We start from the raw sequence: 19,072 nt of genomic DNA on the forward strand, positions 1-19,072 counted from the left end.
CAGACACACAGACTTACAAACTAACACACGCACACCCACACACATGCACACATTTATGGTCAGATTGTATGACAGACACAAACAAGTGGGAAGACACACAAACGCACACACACGAAAGCGGGATCGTATGACCTCCTGCAGGGTCTCCTGAGTAGCATTCAGGGAAACCTCTCCTTTATCTTCTATTTATTTTAAAGTGGCCAAACACACAGCTGGGTCGAAGGTTGGACGCCCCCTCCCCTCGCCCCCCCTTCACGAACCCCACACACACGCACGTACATGTTGTATCGTCCTGTGGTATGATTGGGCAGGGCAGGGGAGCCGGCCAACAGGCAGGTGAAGGAGAGCTTGTGGTGGTGAGGTTCGGGGGCTGCTCCTCTCCAAGACATGACGGACACCAGCACGCAGCAGGAGGAAATCAGCGTCAGGAGAACAAGTAAAGGAACATACAGACGCTACCACAACAAGGGGGGCAAACATTTAATTGACAGGTCAGAACTTCTTCTTCATCATCAGCAACTTTCAGTTGTATACACTTCTGAGACGTCCTTTCTGTGTGGAGTTTGCATGTTGTCCACACGTTCGCCTGGGTTTTCTCCGGGTTCTTCGGTTTCCTCCAGTATTCCAAAAACATGTATGGTGGGTTCATTAAAGACTCTGAATCAGTGATTCCCAAAGTGCACAGGCTCCCTTGAATGTCACTGAAAAAATACAATTCAGTTGTATTTAACTTTTAAGTTCAATACATTTTCATTTAATCTTTTTAGAACTTTTTGTTTTTGAACATTTATTTTGCGTTACTGTAATTTATTGTGTATAATGTGCATTTTTTACCCCCAAAAATTGTCAAAAGTCAATAGTGCGCATTATACATAGGTATGGGAGAAAATGAAAGACTTTCACCTTTTACCAATGTATGCCGCCATCTAGAGGTTATGATAAAGCTGTACACTTTCATTCCACTATGCCACCGCCTCCTAGAGGTTATGAAAAAGTTGCACACTTTCATTCTAGTACGCCACTTAGAGGTTATGAAAAAGGTGTAGATTACACTTTCATTCCAATATGACAGGAGTACATATGACTGCATATATGTACAATTGTTCTCATAAGTTTACGTACCCTTGGAGAATTTGTGATTTTTTTTTTTTTTTTTTTTTTTTAAATACGACTGATGACTGAACAACCACAATCACTAATTTATTTATGATTATGTTTTGTTTAATGATAATGCTTTTCTGAAATGCGTGAGTTTAATTTGAATCCCATTAAAATAAAATTAAATGTGTTTCGCATAGTCCTTCATGTTTTCTTAAAAGAATTGTACACATCTTAGAAATCCTGCCTGGGTAATTAAACATATGAGCACAACTGTGTGTTTTCTCATTTACTAAATAAAAGTAGGCCTGTGAATTTCGCGATAAGAGCAAGGAAATAAAAACAAAGTATTGTGTGTTCAAATAAGGTATTTAACTTCAGAATAATTCTTTGAAAAAACTAACAAAATACAGACAATACTTCATGTTTTGATTATATGGGTAGAAACAAAATAATGCATTGTAAAAATGCATTATACATAGGTAGAAGGGTTTTCCAGAATTTTGAGGCCAACTTTGGGGGTGCGCATTATACACGGGAAATTGCAGTACTTATTTTAGTTCGTCACTCAATAAGCAAGTCAGTTAGTAAGGGTGTAAGTTAAGTGAGTACGCAAGTAAGTTGAGTAAGTACAAACCCCAGTATCAATGAAGTTGGGACATTGGGGAAACCATAAATAAAAACAGAATACAATGATTTGCTAATCCTTTTTAACCTATATTCAATTGAATAGATTAAAAATACTCGATACTCAATGTTCAAACTGATTAACCTTATTGTTTGTTTTGTTTCTGTACAAATATTCTCTCATTTTGAATTTGATGCCTACAACATATTCCAAAAAAGCTGGGACAGTGTCAACAAAAGCCTGGGAAAATTGAGGAACGCTCCCCAAAAAAATAGTTTGGAACATACCAGAGGTGAATAGGTTAACTGGAAACAGATGAGTGTCATGATTGAGTATAAAAGCAGCATCCCCAAAAGGCTGTTTTCACAAGCAAGGATGGGCGAGGTTCACACTTTGTGAACAACTGCGTCAGCAAATAGTCCAACAATTTAAGAACAACGTTTCTCAACATAAAATAGCAAGGCATTTAGAGTATTTATCATCTACGGTCCATTCATCATCTAAAGAGAATCTGGAGAAATCTCTGGACGTAAATGGTAAGGGTGAACACCAACACTGAATGACCATGTCCTTTAAACCATCAGGTGGGATTTCATCATCTACGGTCCATAATTATGTCAAACAATTAACAGAATCTGGAGAAATCGCTGCACGTGAGCGGCAAGGAAGAAAACCACCATTAAATGCCCGTAACCTTTGATCCGTCAGATGGCACTGCATTAAAAACCTGCATCTTTGTGTAAAGGATATTGCCACATGGGCTCAGAAACACCTCCAAAAACAATTTTCAGTAACACAGTTCATCGCTACATCTACAAATGGAAGTTAAAACCCTACCCTGCAAACGAAAGCCAACCACACTCAGAAATGCCGCCGGCTGACTTCTTTGAGCCCAAGCTCACCCGAGATGGACTGACGCAAAGCGGAAAATTGTGCTGTGGTCTTACAAGTCCACATTTCAAATTTTTTTTTGGAGATCATGGTCGTTGTATCCTCTGGGCCAAAGAGGCAAAGTTCAAAAGTCAGCATCTGTGATGGTATGGGGGTCTGTTACTGCCCATGGCATGGGTAACGTGCACATCTGTGAAGGCACCATTAATGCTGAAAGGTACATACAGGTTCTGGAGCAACATACTGTATGCTGCCATCCAAGCAATGTCTTTTTCAGGGACATCCCTACTTATTTCAAAAATAGAATGCCAAGCCACGTTCTGCACGTGTTACAACAGTGTGGGGTGGCAATTGGGAATTTCGACCTGGACAAGTCTTTTTTTTTTTTTCTTAATAGGATAATTACTATATAATTTCCAATACATATTTGTTAACATAATTACAGACTACTATTCAACAAACACAAAACGACTTATAGGTTAGCCTTATATCAACAAAGCCATGCACGAGCGCATCGGTCGCGTGCGCTGTGCACGGCAAGCTGAGTGGCCCGGCCCACGGCCGGAGTACCGGTATAGATTATAGCCTTCAGGGAGCAGCATGTGTTTATGATTCGTGGCTTCGTCGCGTGTGCAGTACAACCAACAATTGGTGTTAAGCGCAGACAAGCCCCCCCCTGCTCCCACACAAAACGGGGGTAACATGACTACAGGTGGGCACAGTGGGAAAATGCCTCCGTGTGTGCGTGTAATTTATGGCATTTTCTTACATGGATTGCCTTTGTGTATTAAGAACATACCTCTTGTTATGATTGTTATTGTTATTATTATTATTATTAGCAGCAGGGGTGAAGTGAACATGCAAACTCCACACAGGCAAGGCCGGATTTGAACTCGGGTCCTCAGAACTGTGAGGGACTTCTGCCAACCAGTCGTCCACCATGCCGCGGGTGGGCAATTGTATTAAGCATACAGTGTATACAGCAAAAATGATGAGACTTAAAATCACGGTCACCGCTCATTGGTTAGTATTCAGGGCTTCGTTGCATTTAACTGCTATGCGCAATGCATTTTTATTGAATCATTTAAGTAGTTTAAAAATATATTTTCCCATGTTTAAAGGAAGTTTTAGCGTTCAGGTGGTACTTAAAAGTTTGAGAACCACTGATCTAGGTAGTTAGTAGGTTAATTGCTTAGTATTCAAAAACTAAGTCAAGTAAATGAGAATGTGCTAATGTATGTTCAGCTCAGAGGCTGACATAGCATCTGAGGAGCATCAAAGAAGTCTACGAATGCTCGGTGAGTGTGTGGAAAACAGCGAGGGCGAACATCATCATCTACAACAACAACAAAACCAACACCAACTTAAACATCAGGACACATCAGCATGCAGGAAAGCAGCACTGGTCAGGTAAACAACACCAACTACATAAGAAAGAAAACATCATTAACTTTTAAACGCACACATTACATGTATGTGTGTGTGTGTGTGCGTGTGTGCGTGTGTGCCTGCTTGCGTGTGTGTTAGGTCAAAGATGTTTGACGCATCTCTGCTGACTCCCATACAAAGTGAGGTGGACACAAAGCTGGAAAGGAAGAAGTCTCACTACACTCAGGTGACACATAATACTTTACATTAACCTCTTTTCATTTGCACTGACATCAGCTGCATTCATACTACCATGCACAGTACAGTCATATTCATGTTTGTGTTGTTTGCGTTGTCTTTTATTTTCCAGCTGTCCAAGGGCAACTGTCAATACCATAAAATCTTCAAGGAGATTCGCAAGGATGAGCAACTCAGACAAAGTAAATTCCTCTTTAAATGTGTATCAACTTTGTTTACATCAGGGAACATACAGTATCAGACTCAAATGACATTGGGGAACGTAAACATGGACTCACACAACAATGGGGAGCATAAAAATTGAATGCTCACAACATCGGCGAACATAAGAATGAACTCACAAATGTGGATACACACAATAATTGGGAATATAAATTGACGACACAGTTTGACACTGCACTGATGGCGTAGTGGTACACTTGCCTGACTTTGGTGCGGGCAGCGTGGGTTCAGTTCCCACTCAGTGACGGTGTGAATGTAAGTGGCAATGGTTGTCTGTGTCCATATGTGCACTGCAACTGACTGGTGACCAGTTCAGGGTGTAGTCTGCCTTGCTCCTGAAGTCAGCTTGGATAGGCTCCAGCGCCCCGCGACCCTAACCAGGATAAGCGGTGTTGAAAATGGATGGATGGATGGATGGATGGATGGATGGACGGATGGACACAGTTTTGGCAACATAAACATGCACTGTCACAACATTGGTGGTTGAGGTGTTGTTGACTATTTCTTTGTGTTTCCAGGTTACACGTGTGCTCTGCAGAAGGACATTTTGTACCAGGGCCGCATGTTTGTCTCCGACCACTGGATCTGTTTCCACTCCAAGGTCTTTGGAAAAGACACCAAGGTGCTTCCTGTCTCACTTCCTGCCATTCGCATCATCAATCCTACCGTGATTTCTGTCATGTGTCCCATCTTTTCTTGTCAAGAGTTCAGTTCCTGTCTTTGTTCCATTATGATTTCGTCACAGATCATATCGTACATTTGTCACGGTTCCTGTCACGATTCCCATCATTACGCCCAACAGCAATTTCACTATGATTCCATTGCATTCTATTAAAATCCATAAAATGATTCCATCATGAATTTGTCTATGTTCCGGTGAGAATTCCTCTCACAACTCCAACCATACAGTCATGGAACTAATTATTAAACCACCCTTGTTTCTTCAATTGCTTGTTAATTTGAATACCTGGTACCACGAAAGGTATATTTCCTGAAGAATACATTGAACACAACAAAAATGCAGCTGATTCCATGATACGTTATGCCATATTTGACATGCTTAAGATTAATTGTATTCTCAGTGATTTTGGTTATCAAGAAAACCATGGAAAATGGCTAGATATCACACCTAAGTTAAACTCCTATGAGCTATTTTGTTGTCATCATTAGATTTGTCCAAACAAATGTACCTTAAGTTGTAACAGGAATTAAAAATGAACAACAAACGGAAGGAACAAAGGTGGTCTAATATTTTTTTCCCCATGATTGTGACTCCATAAAAGTTCCTGTTTGATTGATTGTTGTGAATATTACCAGTATAATTCATGTCAAGCACCCTGTTCCTTTCAAGATATCTGTTAGAATGCCAAAATTCCATCAGAATTCCTGTCATTGTTGTTTTTCACAGTTACCACGATTCTGTCAAAATTCTTGTCATTATTCCATTTGATTATAATTCCCATTGTACAACAGCGAAATTAGCTGTCATAATTCCCATTGTAATTCCGTCATATTCCTTGTTGGGACTGGGATTCTTGAGTCTCCATCCCTGTCACCTTTATAATCACAATTCCACCAAAGTTCTTGTTAGGATCCCATCATTATTCCCAATGGCAATCCTGTCATGATTCGCTCACAGTTATGTCAAAACTCAACAACAATAACAACAGTTGGTGGTTCGAATCCCGGCTACGACTATCCGCATGTTGACGTGTCCTTGGGCAAGACACTGAACCGCAATTTGCTCCCAGTGAGGCTGGCCGCACTTTGCATGGCAGCAGCTGCCCACTGGTGTATGAATGTGTGCGTGAATGTGAATGTGAGGCTTTGTAAAGTGCTTTGGGCACTGTGATGTTGTAGATGAAGCGCTATATAAGTGCAGTCCATTTACCATTCCTGCCAGATCGCCATCCCGGTAGTCTCCGTCACCCATGTCAAGAAAACCAAGACGGCCCTCTTGGTGCCCAACGCTGTGGTGATCGCTACAGCAAATGACAGAGTGAGGCAGTGGAAATAAAAATTCCTGACATTCAATAAGATGTTTTGACTCACTGACTTCTTCTTTGCAGTATGTCTTTGTGTCCTTCCTGGCCCGGGACAATACCTACAAGTTCCTCATGTCCGTCTGTCTTCACTTGGAGGTAATTTCTCCGTGTCAGGATGTTGGTCGCCACACTTAAATGAATGAATGAATCCAGTGGCCGTGATTTTCTCCTGGTGGGAAATCTTCTCTACCTTTGTAGTTTGAATGTGTTAAGTCTCAGTCAAAAAAAAAAAAAAAAAAGATGCTCCGTAAGGTAAACTCCTTTTGACACGATGGAAATTCAGACAGTTAACTTGATTATTGAGGGACTGGCTAATCAATTGACCTTTCTGTGGCTTGGGTTAATGGCAGAAACATATTCTTTTTACACTGAAATGAAGCGTCCTGTAGAGCTAGCAGGCTAGCCATAATGTTTTGCTAAATTACTCGAAGACAACCCAACCAAACATTTTAACTGAGAAAGTCACTTTTTTCAGGAAATTAAAAAAAAACATTTGCTTAGATTAGCATACTTTGCAGTGCTCAAGTTGGGTATTCTACCCTTTATTGCTAGCATATACATTCAAAACAAAAACACCACCACCTCAAAATCACGTTCAACCACTAAGTTAATTCACAAAAAAATCACTAATGTATTACGCTGTCATTGATTAAAAGTGTATGGACCAGGGGCGCCGCTAGGTTTGATCGACTGGAGATTGATCATATTTGGAATTACGGGGTTCCGCCAGACAGTGATGAAATGTAGGTCAGTGTTTCTGCCCTAACCGCCCACAACTGGAGGAACCATACAGTATTGTTATGAATATGATGATGATGATGATGATGGAGATGATTTGTGCTCATAAAGGAGAAGAGTCCATGCAACAGCCCCTTTCTGTCTTCATCCCAAATCAACTTCCGAGGTCGGACATCACCTCACTCGCCACGTTTTCCTTTGGTCAGTTGCATACAAACACCAAAAAAAAAAAAAAAAAACAACACAATAACACACACACACACACACACACACACATGCACACACACACACACCTGCAAGCTTGCTGTTTGACGAACTGGTATTTTCATCAGAGTTTCCACGCCGACTTTGCTGACCTGGATGAAACGTTACGGAAGAGTAGGCAAGACACAGAGGAAAGCAGCACTTCTGATTCCCAGACACCGGACGATGACAAGATGGCAGGTATCTTGGCCAATCAGACGCCTGAGGGGTGGAATTATGAAAAACACTTTTGTTGGAATTAAAACGACTTTCCAACTCAAAAGTCACAGTTCCAGTCATATGTAACTTTCAGTATACAAGATATTTCATATTTCAAACTGATAAACGTATTGTTTTGAGCAAATATTCATTCATTGTCAATTTGATGCCTGTAACACGTTCCAAAAAAGCTCGGACGGGGGCATCTTCACCATTGTGTACATCATCTTTCCTTTTACCAACACTCAAGAAGTGTTTGCAAACTGGGGACAGTAATTGTTGAAGTTTTGTTGGTACAATTCTTTCCTATTCTTTCTTGATGTACTTCAGTTGGTGAACAGTCCAAGGTCTCTGTTGTCGTATTTTGCACTTCATAATGCGCCACACTGCAGCACAGTGGGCGACTGGTTAGCACATCTGCCTCACAGTTCTGAGGACCTGGGATCAAATCCCCGTCCCCGCCTGTGTGGAGTTTGCATGTTCTTCCCGTGCCTGCATGGGCTTTCTCCGGGCACTCCGGTTTCCTCCCACATCCCAAAAACATGCATGGTAGGTTAATTGAAGACTCTAAATTGCCCGTAGGTGTGAATGTGAGTGTGAATGGTTGTTTGTTTTGTTTTGTGTACAGCTATGTATACAGTCATACTGGTATCATGTACGTAATGAAAAAAGCATTAAGGCCTACTTGTTCACTCTCTGAATCTTCAGTCTATGGTGGACTGTGAATCTGCTTAGGTTGGGCTGCACTCGCTGGATTTCGGCTTCCCTCACTGTCAAACTGTGGAAAAACACGTGTTCTATGAAAGTTGCCCGTATTTCATCTGATATATGTAATTGTTCTTTGTCTTATACCTCCTCTTTCCTCTTCCTCCTGGACCATCTCATACCTCTGTCTCTCCGATTGTCTCTATCCGTAGCGAAACTTCAACAACCAGTGCTCAGTAACCTGGCTTATATAGGTTTGTTCACATCATTAGCCACAAGTGTGATCAGTTTTGAATTGCTGTGTTTATGTTGAGACACCTGTGCTTTAATTGAGTTTGACTTATGCTCTCTCTTCTTATCATTACGCAACACAAGTGCATCAGAGTGCAAAATGTGTTTTAGTGGGAGAAAATATGTTCTCTATGGTGTGTCTAACTAAGTGAAAAGTGCTTTAGCTTCTACCAAGAGAGTTACCAATTCAATAAGTGGGTTCAGGGGAAAGAGGATTTGGTTCAGACAATAGGGTTTTGTGTTTTAGCAATTGACAAATACTGTAAGTGATATCCCATGGTTTAATATGATGTTGGTCTACCCTTTGCCGCTATAACAGCTTCAAATCTTGTGGGAAGGCTTTCAACATGGTGCTTTGTGCACTGGTGCACAGACATGTTGGAACAGGACGGGGTAATCCACAAACCGTCTGACTGTCCAAAATCTCTTAGTATGCTGAAGAATTCAGAGTTTCTTTCACTGAAGCTCAAAGGCTAATATTTTGGACAGTTCCAACTTTTTGGGAACAGTTTAGATATGGCCCCTTCCTGTTTCAACATTAAGGTTCATAAACACATGGATGACAGAGTTTGATATGGATGAACTTGACTGGCCTACACTATCTTGACCTCAACCCTATCGAACGCTTTAGGATGAATTAGACCGGACACCATCTTGTCCAACATCAGTGTGTAACCTCACAAATGCGCTTCTGGAAGAATGGTGCAATACTCCCAAAAACACACCTCGTGGAAAACCCTTCCCAGAAGAGTTTAAGCTGTTAAAAATGCAGAGGGGGGACCGACCATTCTTAATCCTATGATGTCACTTAAATTCATTTGAGTCAAGGCAGGTGAGCGAATACCTTTGGCAATATAGTGTCTATACACAATACACACACACAGATTTGTGTTTTGCTGTTGTGATTTTTGATTTGCTTTTGCGTTTAGTTATTTGTTGTGATTAGTTATTTGCTGTTGTGTTCTTTTATTTGTTGTTGTGTTTAGTTTTGTTGTTGTTGTGATTAGTTATTTGCTCTTGTGTTTTTTGATTTTCTGTTTTGTTATTTGTCATTGTGATTCGTTATTGGTTTTTGTTTTTTTTTACTTGCTGTTGTGTTTAGTTATTTGTCATTGTGATTCGTTATTGGTTGTTGTTGTTTTTTACTTGCTGTTGTGTTTAGTTATTTGTTATTGTGTTTAGTTATTGGCTGTTGTGTTTTGCACTTCAGGGCCACCGTAAATATCAGTCCAAATTGGTCACAATTCCAATCACCATTTCTGTTAGGATTCCTGTTAATCTTCCAATCATAATTACACCCCTAAAAAAAAAATATTTTAGGATTCCCATCAGAATTCCTTTCAACAATTTGATTGTGATTCCATCACAATTCTGTCAAAATTTCTGTCAGTGTTTTATTATGACTTTTTCACAGTTGCTGTAATTCCATCATATGCCTATATTTATTCTGGCAAAATTCCTGTCATTATTCCAATAATCAGTAGCGGTGCTGCCTCAAATGGCACTCTGTACGACGCCCCTAGATGGCGCCCCCCAGAGAGGTGGGGAAAGTGCTGAAAAAAAAAATTCACCCCCGATCCCTGTGAAAGTTCCCATCATTATTTCCAGTAGCAGTCCTGCCCTTATTCCATCACAATTGTCTCCAAATACCTATTTTTTTTTCAATATGATTTTGTCACAGTTCCACATATCAATCATGATTCCCATCAAAATCACATAAAAGTTTGTGCCAACAATGCTATTATGATTCCAAACATAATTCTTGACAAGAATCCTTCGTGATCCAATCAGAAACCCTAATTCCACAATTCCAGTCTGAAACCATCTCCCAATAGGATTCCTTTCATATTCCAACGCTTATTCTCCCAAAGCTCCTCTTAGGAATCCTGTCACTATTGCAATCCTAATTTCTATCAATAATCCTACTCCTGTCAGGATTTCCCGACATGATAGCCAACTCTTCTTCCTTGTTCCTGACTTCCCAGTTCCTCCCTTGCTGGACACGTTGAAGTGCAGTGACGTCTCTCCACATCCTGACCATCAACACCAACTGAAGAATACTCTTCATTTCAAACATCCCCAAAATTCCAAGCTTCCCAAGCAGGAAAGCAAGCAGCACGGTTTCGAAGTGAAGCAAGAGGACACCGGAAGTGGACAAACTCTTTCGCTCAACACTCTGCTGTGTGCTTACCTCTTTCTGTAAGTGTGTGTTAGTGTGTAATTCCCATAAACTACAGAACATTCCAATGAAAACACGTGTGTGTGTGTGTGTGTGTGTGTGTGTTAAGAGTGTGCGTCTTAGTGTTGTCATCATGCTTCCTGACCATGAAGATGTTTTCCTTGGAGCATCGACTGGCGACGCTCGGCTCCATCGCAGACTTGGCTCAGCCAGAGTGAGTTCACATGGCTGACAGCTAGCTATGTTAGCTTGTTGATAATATCCCAATGCGCCAATACAGGCGAGCAGCTAGTTACGTTAGAATGTTGAGATCACAATGCGGTCCTAGTAGCCAAATCAGCGTGTTACTTTTAGTAAGTTTTTTAGTAAGTACTTTTTAGTTATTTAGTTAGTTAAAATTCAATTTAAAACAAAATTAAAATGCGTATCCCCATGCATGGCTAGCAGCTAGCTATTTTAGCATTTTTTTAAATTAAATAATTTTAAATTCAAGAAAAAAAATAATTACAGCATTTAGATATTTTTATATTTAATGAAAAAAATTAAAATATGATATCCAAATTCAGGCCACGAACCTAGTTTCATGAGCATGTTTTTTTTTATAACAGAGCATTATTCAGATAGATAGATAGATAAGATAGATTGATAGATAGATAGATAGATAGATAGATTGCAATTTATCATCACAGAATACAGATACAGTAATCCGACGCTATATCACCGTTCGTGCTTCACTGTCCCGCTATATTGCAGATTTTTATTACAGTTGTTACTCTAGATATTATTTGTTATCCATTATTAATATACAGCATTATGTGTTTAGTTTTTTTAATTGAAACTTTTCAAGGACGATATATCTTCCCAAACTATCGATGTTTTTTATGTCACCGATATAGTGATAATATAATAACATAATAATTCAAGTGCATCCTTTTCAAGAACAATTAACTCTTAGAGTCATGTAGAACAATAAATACAATATCTCAGATAAATAAAAAATGTAAATAAAACACATTCAGGCTTTGGTCACAAAAATTGCACTTGAACAAATATTAAATATTTGCCACAGATTAATAGGTGACACACATAAATGCCTTAACAGGCAATATACTGCCAATCAAGTTTCCAGTTGCTTAATAAAGTGTATAGCAACATTAATAACAGCACAACAAGTAGATCAACGCAACCTGATTTGATTCAAGAGTTGTCCTACTTTTCAAAAGAACAACGATACTTTAAACGCTGCTTTGTCAGCTTGTTCAATGGCTACATCTCTTACACTAGTTTGTAACACTATAGTGTATATAATGTGAGCAGCCATGCACCGTATACTGTACGCTGTCACGTTTGTATTTTCATTGTTGGACAAAAGGTTCCATAACTGCAAGCTGACGGGAAAGGGGAAATGACCTACTGTATTTTCTGTTCCCAGCTGTAACTTTGCAGCAAACTCAGCTTTGAGTACGCTAGTGCCTGCATTTGAAAAGCATGCACACACGTATGCACATTGGCCTGCACACGGCCAATCAGAGCCCCTCAATATCTCTGATTGGTTTAGAGAACAGATGGGTTTCATGTGTCTGCTTTTTCTTCCTCAAATGGCTAGGTGTACAGTTGGCCACTCTCTCTTTTTTTTTAGCTGCACTTGAGAGCACTGTCTAGTCAGAAAAATGTATACGCCAAATTTCCAACACCACGCCGGAATACTAATCCATAGCATTGCATCCTCAGATGCAGATTGATTTTACTTTATGCATCCCTGCTCATTTCTGTGCAGCTCAGACGCGGGACATACATACATACATACATACATACACACACACACACACACACACACACACACACACACACACACACACACACAAACAAACATACACACACACACACACACACATACATACATACATAAATCCATAAATCCATAAATCCATACATCCATCCATCTATCTATGCATATATATGTATTGAAGTCTGAAATATTTATGATGATACGCTTGCTCTCGGTTTGGCCCGGAAAATGAGATGTCTCAAGCGGATAGTGCCATTGAAAATTCTGAAAATGGCCTGTTTAAACATCACATTTCGTCTCTTTTCATTTCCTATTGATTTATGGACAAGTAAATTTGGGCCGATTTGCAAAATAAAACGCGGCATAAATTCCTTAATCCTTATCCGAGAGTCGAACAAACTCGGGCTAATTGTATTCTTGTTTCTATCATCTATCCGTTGATCACGTGTATTTTAAATATACAGGTGGTTTGAACATTTTTGTAACATACCTACAGTTAGCAAGTTAATAATATCCCAACGCAGGGCTCGGAGCTAGCATGTTTGTAGATAATCTGCCCAATGAAGAGATAGCATTTGATAACATTAGCATGTGTCAGAGACCACCCAGAATATAGATGAATGTTACCCTGTATATAGACTAACAGCTTGCAACAATAGCAAGTTGACGGTATCCAGTACAAGGACTAGCAGGTAGCCACATTAGCATATCAATGTTTCCAAGTAAATAAAATAGCAGCTAGTTAAATTAGCATGTAATGTATCCCAATACTGGGCTAGCTAGTGACATGTTTTAAATTATACCTATAAACCACATTATGGTATCAGCACATCGATGGCGTAAAAGAGAAGGACTAGCATCTTGCCACATTAGCTTATTGATGGTATTTTGTCCTTCCAGCAGGATTTTCCTGCAAGGTAGCGAAAACGTCAACAGGGAACTTTTCTCAGAACTTCTGAGCCTCAACCTCAAGAAGCTGGAGAAGGTAGAAACTACTAATCCATCAACCAGTATTTACACATGTTGTCATGTGACATTGTGCCCAATGAAACACAACGCACGTGTGCTACAACGTTTCACAAACAATGACAAATAGTGACACCAGCTAACGCTAGTTAAACTTTTATAGACATTTAATCTGCTCGTCAACATAAACAATTCAGCAGGTGCTCGAGGCTAGCTAACGTTGCTGGTTTAAAATAGCTGGACTAGCATGTAGCTACAGTAGTATGTGAAAGTAAAATCTTTGTGTTTTGTTGGGTTTCAGGTGCAGAAGAATCTTCAAAGACTTTTGGACGAAGCCGTCTGAAGAAGTTTTAACCCTACAAATATTTGTTCTATATATATATATATATATATATATAGAGAGAGAGAGAGAGAGAGAGAGAGAGAGAGAGAGAGATACCTTTTTATTAAAATAACAACCTTAGAATTTGGAATTAGGGAGTTGTGTTGTCATTTGTTTATTGAATAGAACAAAGATGTTAATTTAACCTATGGCTAGCAAAGTCTGAGAAACCGGTAATTTAACAGCGGCATCTTAAACTGTTAACTGTTTATATAATTTATGTTTTAAAATTTGGGGAAAAAAATCTATATTTGTCGCATGTCTGTTTAATAAAATAAGAGGACTGAATGGCATCTTGAAAGCATCTACTTCCTGTCACTGATGAGGTCACTGATGATGTCAACTAGAGACCTTTTCACCATGATCTCATACATAGTTCCAGTTGGCAATAGCTCCCATTGCACCACAGTTAAAAAAAACATTCCATATCATTTGTCCAAGACAGCACCATTGAGAAAACAGGAAATGGTTTCAATTATGATTTTAGCTTTCTTTGCTACCGGCGCAGTTTGTATGTGTGACGACATGTCAGCCAAAAAATGTTACACGAGGTAAATTGCTTGGAAGGGAGACTGAACCCTGGTTGCAATTGACATTTCAACAGGTAAGTTGATTCCAATGCAGATGTGGTGGAAATTCAGAAATGATTAACATGATCATTAAGGGACTGGTTAATTGATTGACTTGTCTGTTGCTCATATTAATGATATAGACATAGCACTTTGATGTTAGCTAGCAGGCTAGCCATTATGTTTTGCTAAATTACTCTAACATAACTGTGAGAAAATGTCTTCTGCAGACATGATGATGGAGTTCTGGTTCCCAGTCTGTCCCTTTACAAGTGGCTACTGCACCACAAGAAGCTATCTAACTGAAGCTAACAGAACTAACTGAAATGCGTGTATGTGTGTCTAACAGCAACTACGTGAAGATAACAGATAACTGATGCTAGCAGTAGCTAACTTAAGCTAACATCACCAAACTGAAGATGACCGAAGCTACCAGCAGGTAACGTCCTCTAACTAAAACTATCTGCAGCAGCTAACTGAAGACAACAACAGCTCACTGAAATTAGCATGTATCTACTGCCTGAAAACACTAAACAACATGATCAGGTGCAATCAATAAAATGTCTTCCCTACTAACTTCCCCCACTGAGATGTTAGTCAGACAGGAAGTAGTCATGAGCAAATATGTACAAAACAGTGTGACAATAGCTGAACAGAGTTCGGTACCCCATCTGCATGGTGCCAAAAAACGAATGCAAAATTGGTACCCTTGACAACATTTGATGAAAACACATCAAAATGTTTACCAGTGAAGCAATATGGACCTGATTCAAAGCTCTGGGGAACTACATGGTCTTGATCAGAGTATTGAGGACATCCATTCATTTTCTACACCGTAGGAAGCAGGTTACACCCAGGACTAGTCACCAGCTAATGCTAGAACACATAGAGACAAACAATGGACCGGTCACAAGTCAATGTCAGGGCACATATAGACCAACAACGGACTGGTCGCAAGTCAACATCAGGACACATATAGACAAATAAAGAGGGCGCCAAAAAATTAATGCAAAGTTGGTACCCTTGACAACATTTGATGAAAAATGGGTACCAGTGAACCAATATGGACCCGATTCAGGGCGCTGCGAAACACCATGGTCTGGATCAGGGTGTTGAGGACATCCATCCTGACTGGTCGCCAGGCAATAGCAGGCCACAGACAAACATCAGACTGATCACTGGTCAATGGCAGGGCACATACACTGTGTTCCAAATGATCATGCAAATGATATTTTCCTGTGATTTTCCTAAACAGTTGATACAAAGGACGGTCGGCGTCATTTTTAAGTCATCAACTGTCAGACTATAATTCAAAGATAAGAGTGTTTTGGGGGAAAATAAAAAAACTCAAAATGCAGTGTTCCAAATTCTTACACACAGGAGTTTCAAAATATTTGACAGGTTTTAAAGAACTGAAAGGGTCAAGATGCTTTTATTGTCAATTCAATTGTTGATGAGACCCACCACACTTAGTTAAAAATAGTCATTTATTTAGTTTTCAGCATGAGGAGCTCATATTGACTGAAATCAAAAGGTCTTTCAAGTAAAACATAAGTCACATTTTGATATAGGACCCCTTATTTGATACCAGCTTCACAATTCTTACATCCATTAAACTTGTGACATTTTGGAGAGTTTCTTTTTGAATTTCTTTTCAGATGGTGCATTGTCCTGCTTGAAGATGATTTTGTTAATGAAAGCACGGTTCTTCTTTTGGTACCATGGAAGAAAGTGGCCACTCAGAAACTCCACATACTTTTCAGGGATCTTTTTCACACCTTCAGGGACCCTAAAGAGGCCAACAAGCTCTCTCCCCAGCATGTTTCTGGCCAAATATGTGACTCCGCCAGTCTGCCACCTCCTTGCTGATGTTGCAGCCTTGTTTGGACGTGGTGGCCTTCCACCAACCATCCACTACTCTATCCATCGGAACCAATCATGCTTTCACGGCAGTCAACAGTGGACAATCTCATGCTGCGAGCTACACCTCTGCATTATTTGCTGCTATGGGCATAAAAGGAGGGAAGGTACCTCCATTGTCCCCTGACCTCAACCCTAGTGAGAACCTTTAACGCATCTTAAGCAAAAGATCGTTGAGGGTGGGAGGCAGTTCACATACATGCAGCAACTCTGGGAGGCTATTCTGAAATCCTGCAAATAATTTTCAGCAGAAACTCTCTAAGAACTCACATTGTAGCTATTGTAATTGGCTGGAAACATGCTGGGGAGAGAGCTTGACAATGACAATGCACAATCTCAAAGACGTTTAAGCAGAACTTCGAAAAAGAAACTCACAAGTTTAACAGATTTAAGAATTGTGAAGTTGCTATCAAATTAGGGGTCTATGTCAAAAATGTAACTTGACTTGTTGTGATGTTTTTGATCGAAATAGCTCTTGATTTCAGTAAATACGACCTAAGGCTTCAAATTCAATAAATGACTATTTTCAGTCTGTTAAAACCTGTCAAATGTCTTAGAACTCCGTTGTTCAGGGTCACGGGTTGCTGCACCCTATCCCAGCTGACTTGAGCCAAAAGGCAGACTACACCCTGAACTGGTCAGGTCGCAGTGCACATATAGACACGAACAACCATTTGCACTCACATTCACACCATCACTGAGTGGGAACTGAACCCACACTGCTTGCACTGAAGTCAGGCAAATGTACCACTACACCATCAGTGACTTGAAACACTGTTGTGCATAATAATTTGGAACAGTACATTTAAATTCTTTTAAATACCATTGGGAGGTTTGTTAAAAACATATGAATTACATTCAAATGATGATTTGAAAATTATGCTTACTGTCAGTTGTATCAACTATTTAGGAAAATCAGAATCATACAGTCAAGGGCTCTATTTTCGTCACTGGCGTAAATCTGGTGCGGTTGGTGGTGTAAACATGCCTGGAGGCGGGATAGACTGGGTGTTGGTAATTTCGTAGACTGCCACAATCCGTCAAAGCGGTTCTCTCATTCCCTTTAAGTGTGGCGCATTGACAGTCTCACAAGGAGACATCTTTTTGGGGACGAGGACGATGCGGAGGACGATGTGGAGGAGGACGATGCGTAATCGCAGTGATCCGTGCATTGTCACCGCTCTTGCCCAGTGTGGCAACAGAAAATGTGAGCGGGTATGCTTATTAAATACAGTATGAGCTGGTGATAAGCACTGGTGTCTGTGGACCTCATGTATCTATACTCACCCCCAATCGTTCGTGTGCCCCACGCCCCCATACCTGTGCCACCCAGTGGGATGATTTTAAAAATATAATAATGTGACTCAGAGGGTTTGATGCCCACTGTTCACATAATTATGAATGGTATACACTGCATCTGACATCCACCTCACGTTCCGCAGAGCTCAGAATCTTTGCCTATACCCTGATCAGTATCACCAAAATCACGTTAAATGTGCTGCGAAACGTGCTGCGAAATTGAATATTCCAAGTTAACATGGAGAAAGGACTAAAGATGATGTAGTGCTTCTGGTTTTGCTTGTCCACTTGGAAGAAAGCAGCTGTTGTTCTCATGCTCATCCGCACACGCACACATTCACATATACACACGTACACTGAAAACGCCAAGGGGAGAACAATTGATTGTCTTAGTTGTAGACTAAGACAATGCACATCAGAAGATGCTGATTGGTTATTACGTGGTCAACGCTAATGCAAGGTGTGAAAATAAGTGAATGGAACACTGACATCTTTCATTTCACATGGTCATGCTCGTCTGGGATGTCGCGGAAGATGACTGGGGGAGGGTGGGGCTGTCACTCGGGGGGCCGTTGATGGATGACAATGGAGCACTTGACAGTGACAGCACAGCATGTGACCTGCAGTCACATATTTTCATAAATTTTAAAACAGTTTTATTTTAGGACATATATAGGCTCCAGCACGCCCGCGACCCTAGTGAGGATAAAGCGGTATGGAAGATGGATGGATATATATAGTAGAATTATTAAACATGTTTCATTTCAAACCAGTACATTATTTTCATTTTTTTATTTTTTAAATATATTTTACAAAAAAGGTTTTATTTTAGGACATAATATAATGTCAAATAATATATTTTTATAATGAACATATTTTTAAAGCTAAATAAACAATCAATTACTTTTATTTTATTTTTTTTATAAAAGCAAAACACTAAACTATTTTATTTTCAGTTATTTTTAAATATATATTTTATTTTAGGACAATCTATATTTTTTTAAAGAAATAAACAAAATACTTTTATTTTAGGATATTTTTAAATGCATTTTATAAATATATAAATGATTTTTTTTATTATTATGATTTGAGAATTACATTATTTTCAATGTTAGGAATTCTTTTGAATATATATATATATATATGTATATATATATATATTATGACTGGAAAAACTAGTATATTAATTTAATATTCAGACATTTTGAAAGCCAAACGCAGATACAGTAAATGTAAGCTTTTCCATTGCTTTCCATCTTCAT

General features: G+C 39.6%; 1 protein-coding gene across 3 annotated transcripts; it reads left to right on the forward strand.

Moving 5' to 3' along the window:
- The first annotated feature begins 304 nt into the window (after positions 1 to 304).
- On the forward strand, positions 305 to 14,273 carry LOC133400180 (GRAM domain-containing protein 2B). 3 transcript variants are annotated; one of them, XM_061672570.1, is made up of 13 exons: positions 305 to 491; positions 3,863 to 4,027; positions 4,145 to 4,232; positions 4,356 to 4,425; positions 4,984 to 5,087; positions 6,369 to 6,464; positions 6,535 to 6,606; positions 7,360 to 7,449; positions 7,581 to 7,692; positions 10,692 to 10,905; positions 10,995 to 11,099; positions 13,575 to 13,659; positions 13,942 to 14,069. In XM_061672570.1, the coding sequence occupies exons 1-13, from the start codon at positions 388 to 390 to the stop codon at positions 13,981 to 13,983; spliced, it is 1,347 nt and encodes a 448-aa protein (XP_061528554.1). In that variant the 5' UTR covers positions 305 to 387; the 3' UTR covers positions 13,984 to 14,069. The 3 variants fall into 3 exon arrangements, with proteins under 3 accessions (XP_061528554.1, XP_061528555.1, XP_061528553.1); XM_061672571.1 differs by having other exon boundaries at positions 13,578 to 13,659; XM_061672569.1 differs by lacking the exon at positions 13,575 to 13,659 and having other exon boundaries at positions 13,942 to 14,273.
- The last annotated feature ends 4,799 nt before the right edge of the window (positions 14,274 to 19,072 follow it).

The sequence above is a fragment of the Phycodurus eques genome, chromosome 3 (genome assembly GCF_024500275.1).
Source record: "Phycodurus eques isolate BA_2022a chromosome 3, UOR_Pequ_1.1, whole genome shotgun sequence".
Classification (NCBI taxonomy): Eukaryota; Metazoa; Chordata; class Actinopteri; order Syngnathiformes; family Syngnathidae; genus Phycodurus; species Phycodurus eques.

Bases quoted from the DNA above. Each gene is read 5' to 3' on its own strand.
- LOC133400180 (XM_061672569.1), top strand. From the start codon at position 388: ATGACGGACACCAGCACGCAGCAGGAGGAAATCAGCGTCAGGAGAACA. The intron at 6,607-7,359 runs GTAATTTCTCCG...GTGCTCATAAAG, and splicing joins CCGTCTGTCTTCACTTGGAG to GAGAAGAGTCCATGCAACAG. The intron at 7,693-10,691 runs GTATCTTGGCCA...CTGACTTCCCAG, and splicing joins GGACGATGACAAGATGGCAG to TTCCTCCCTTGCTGGACACG.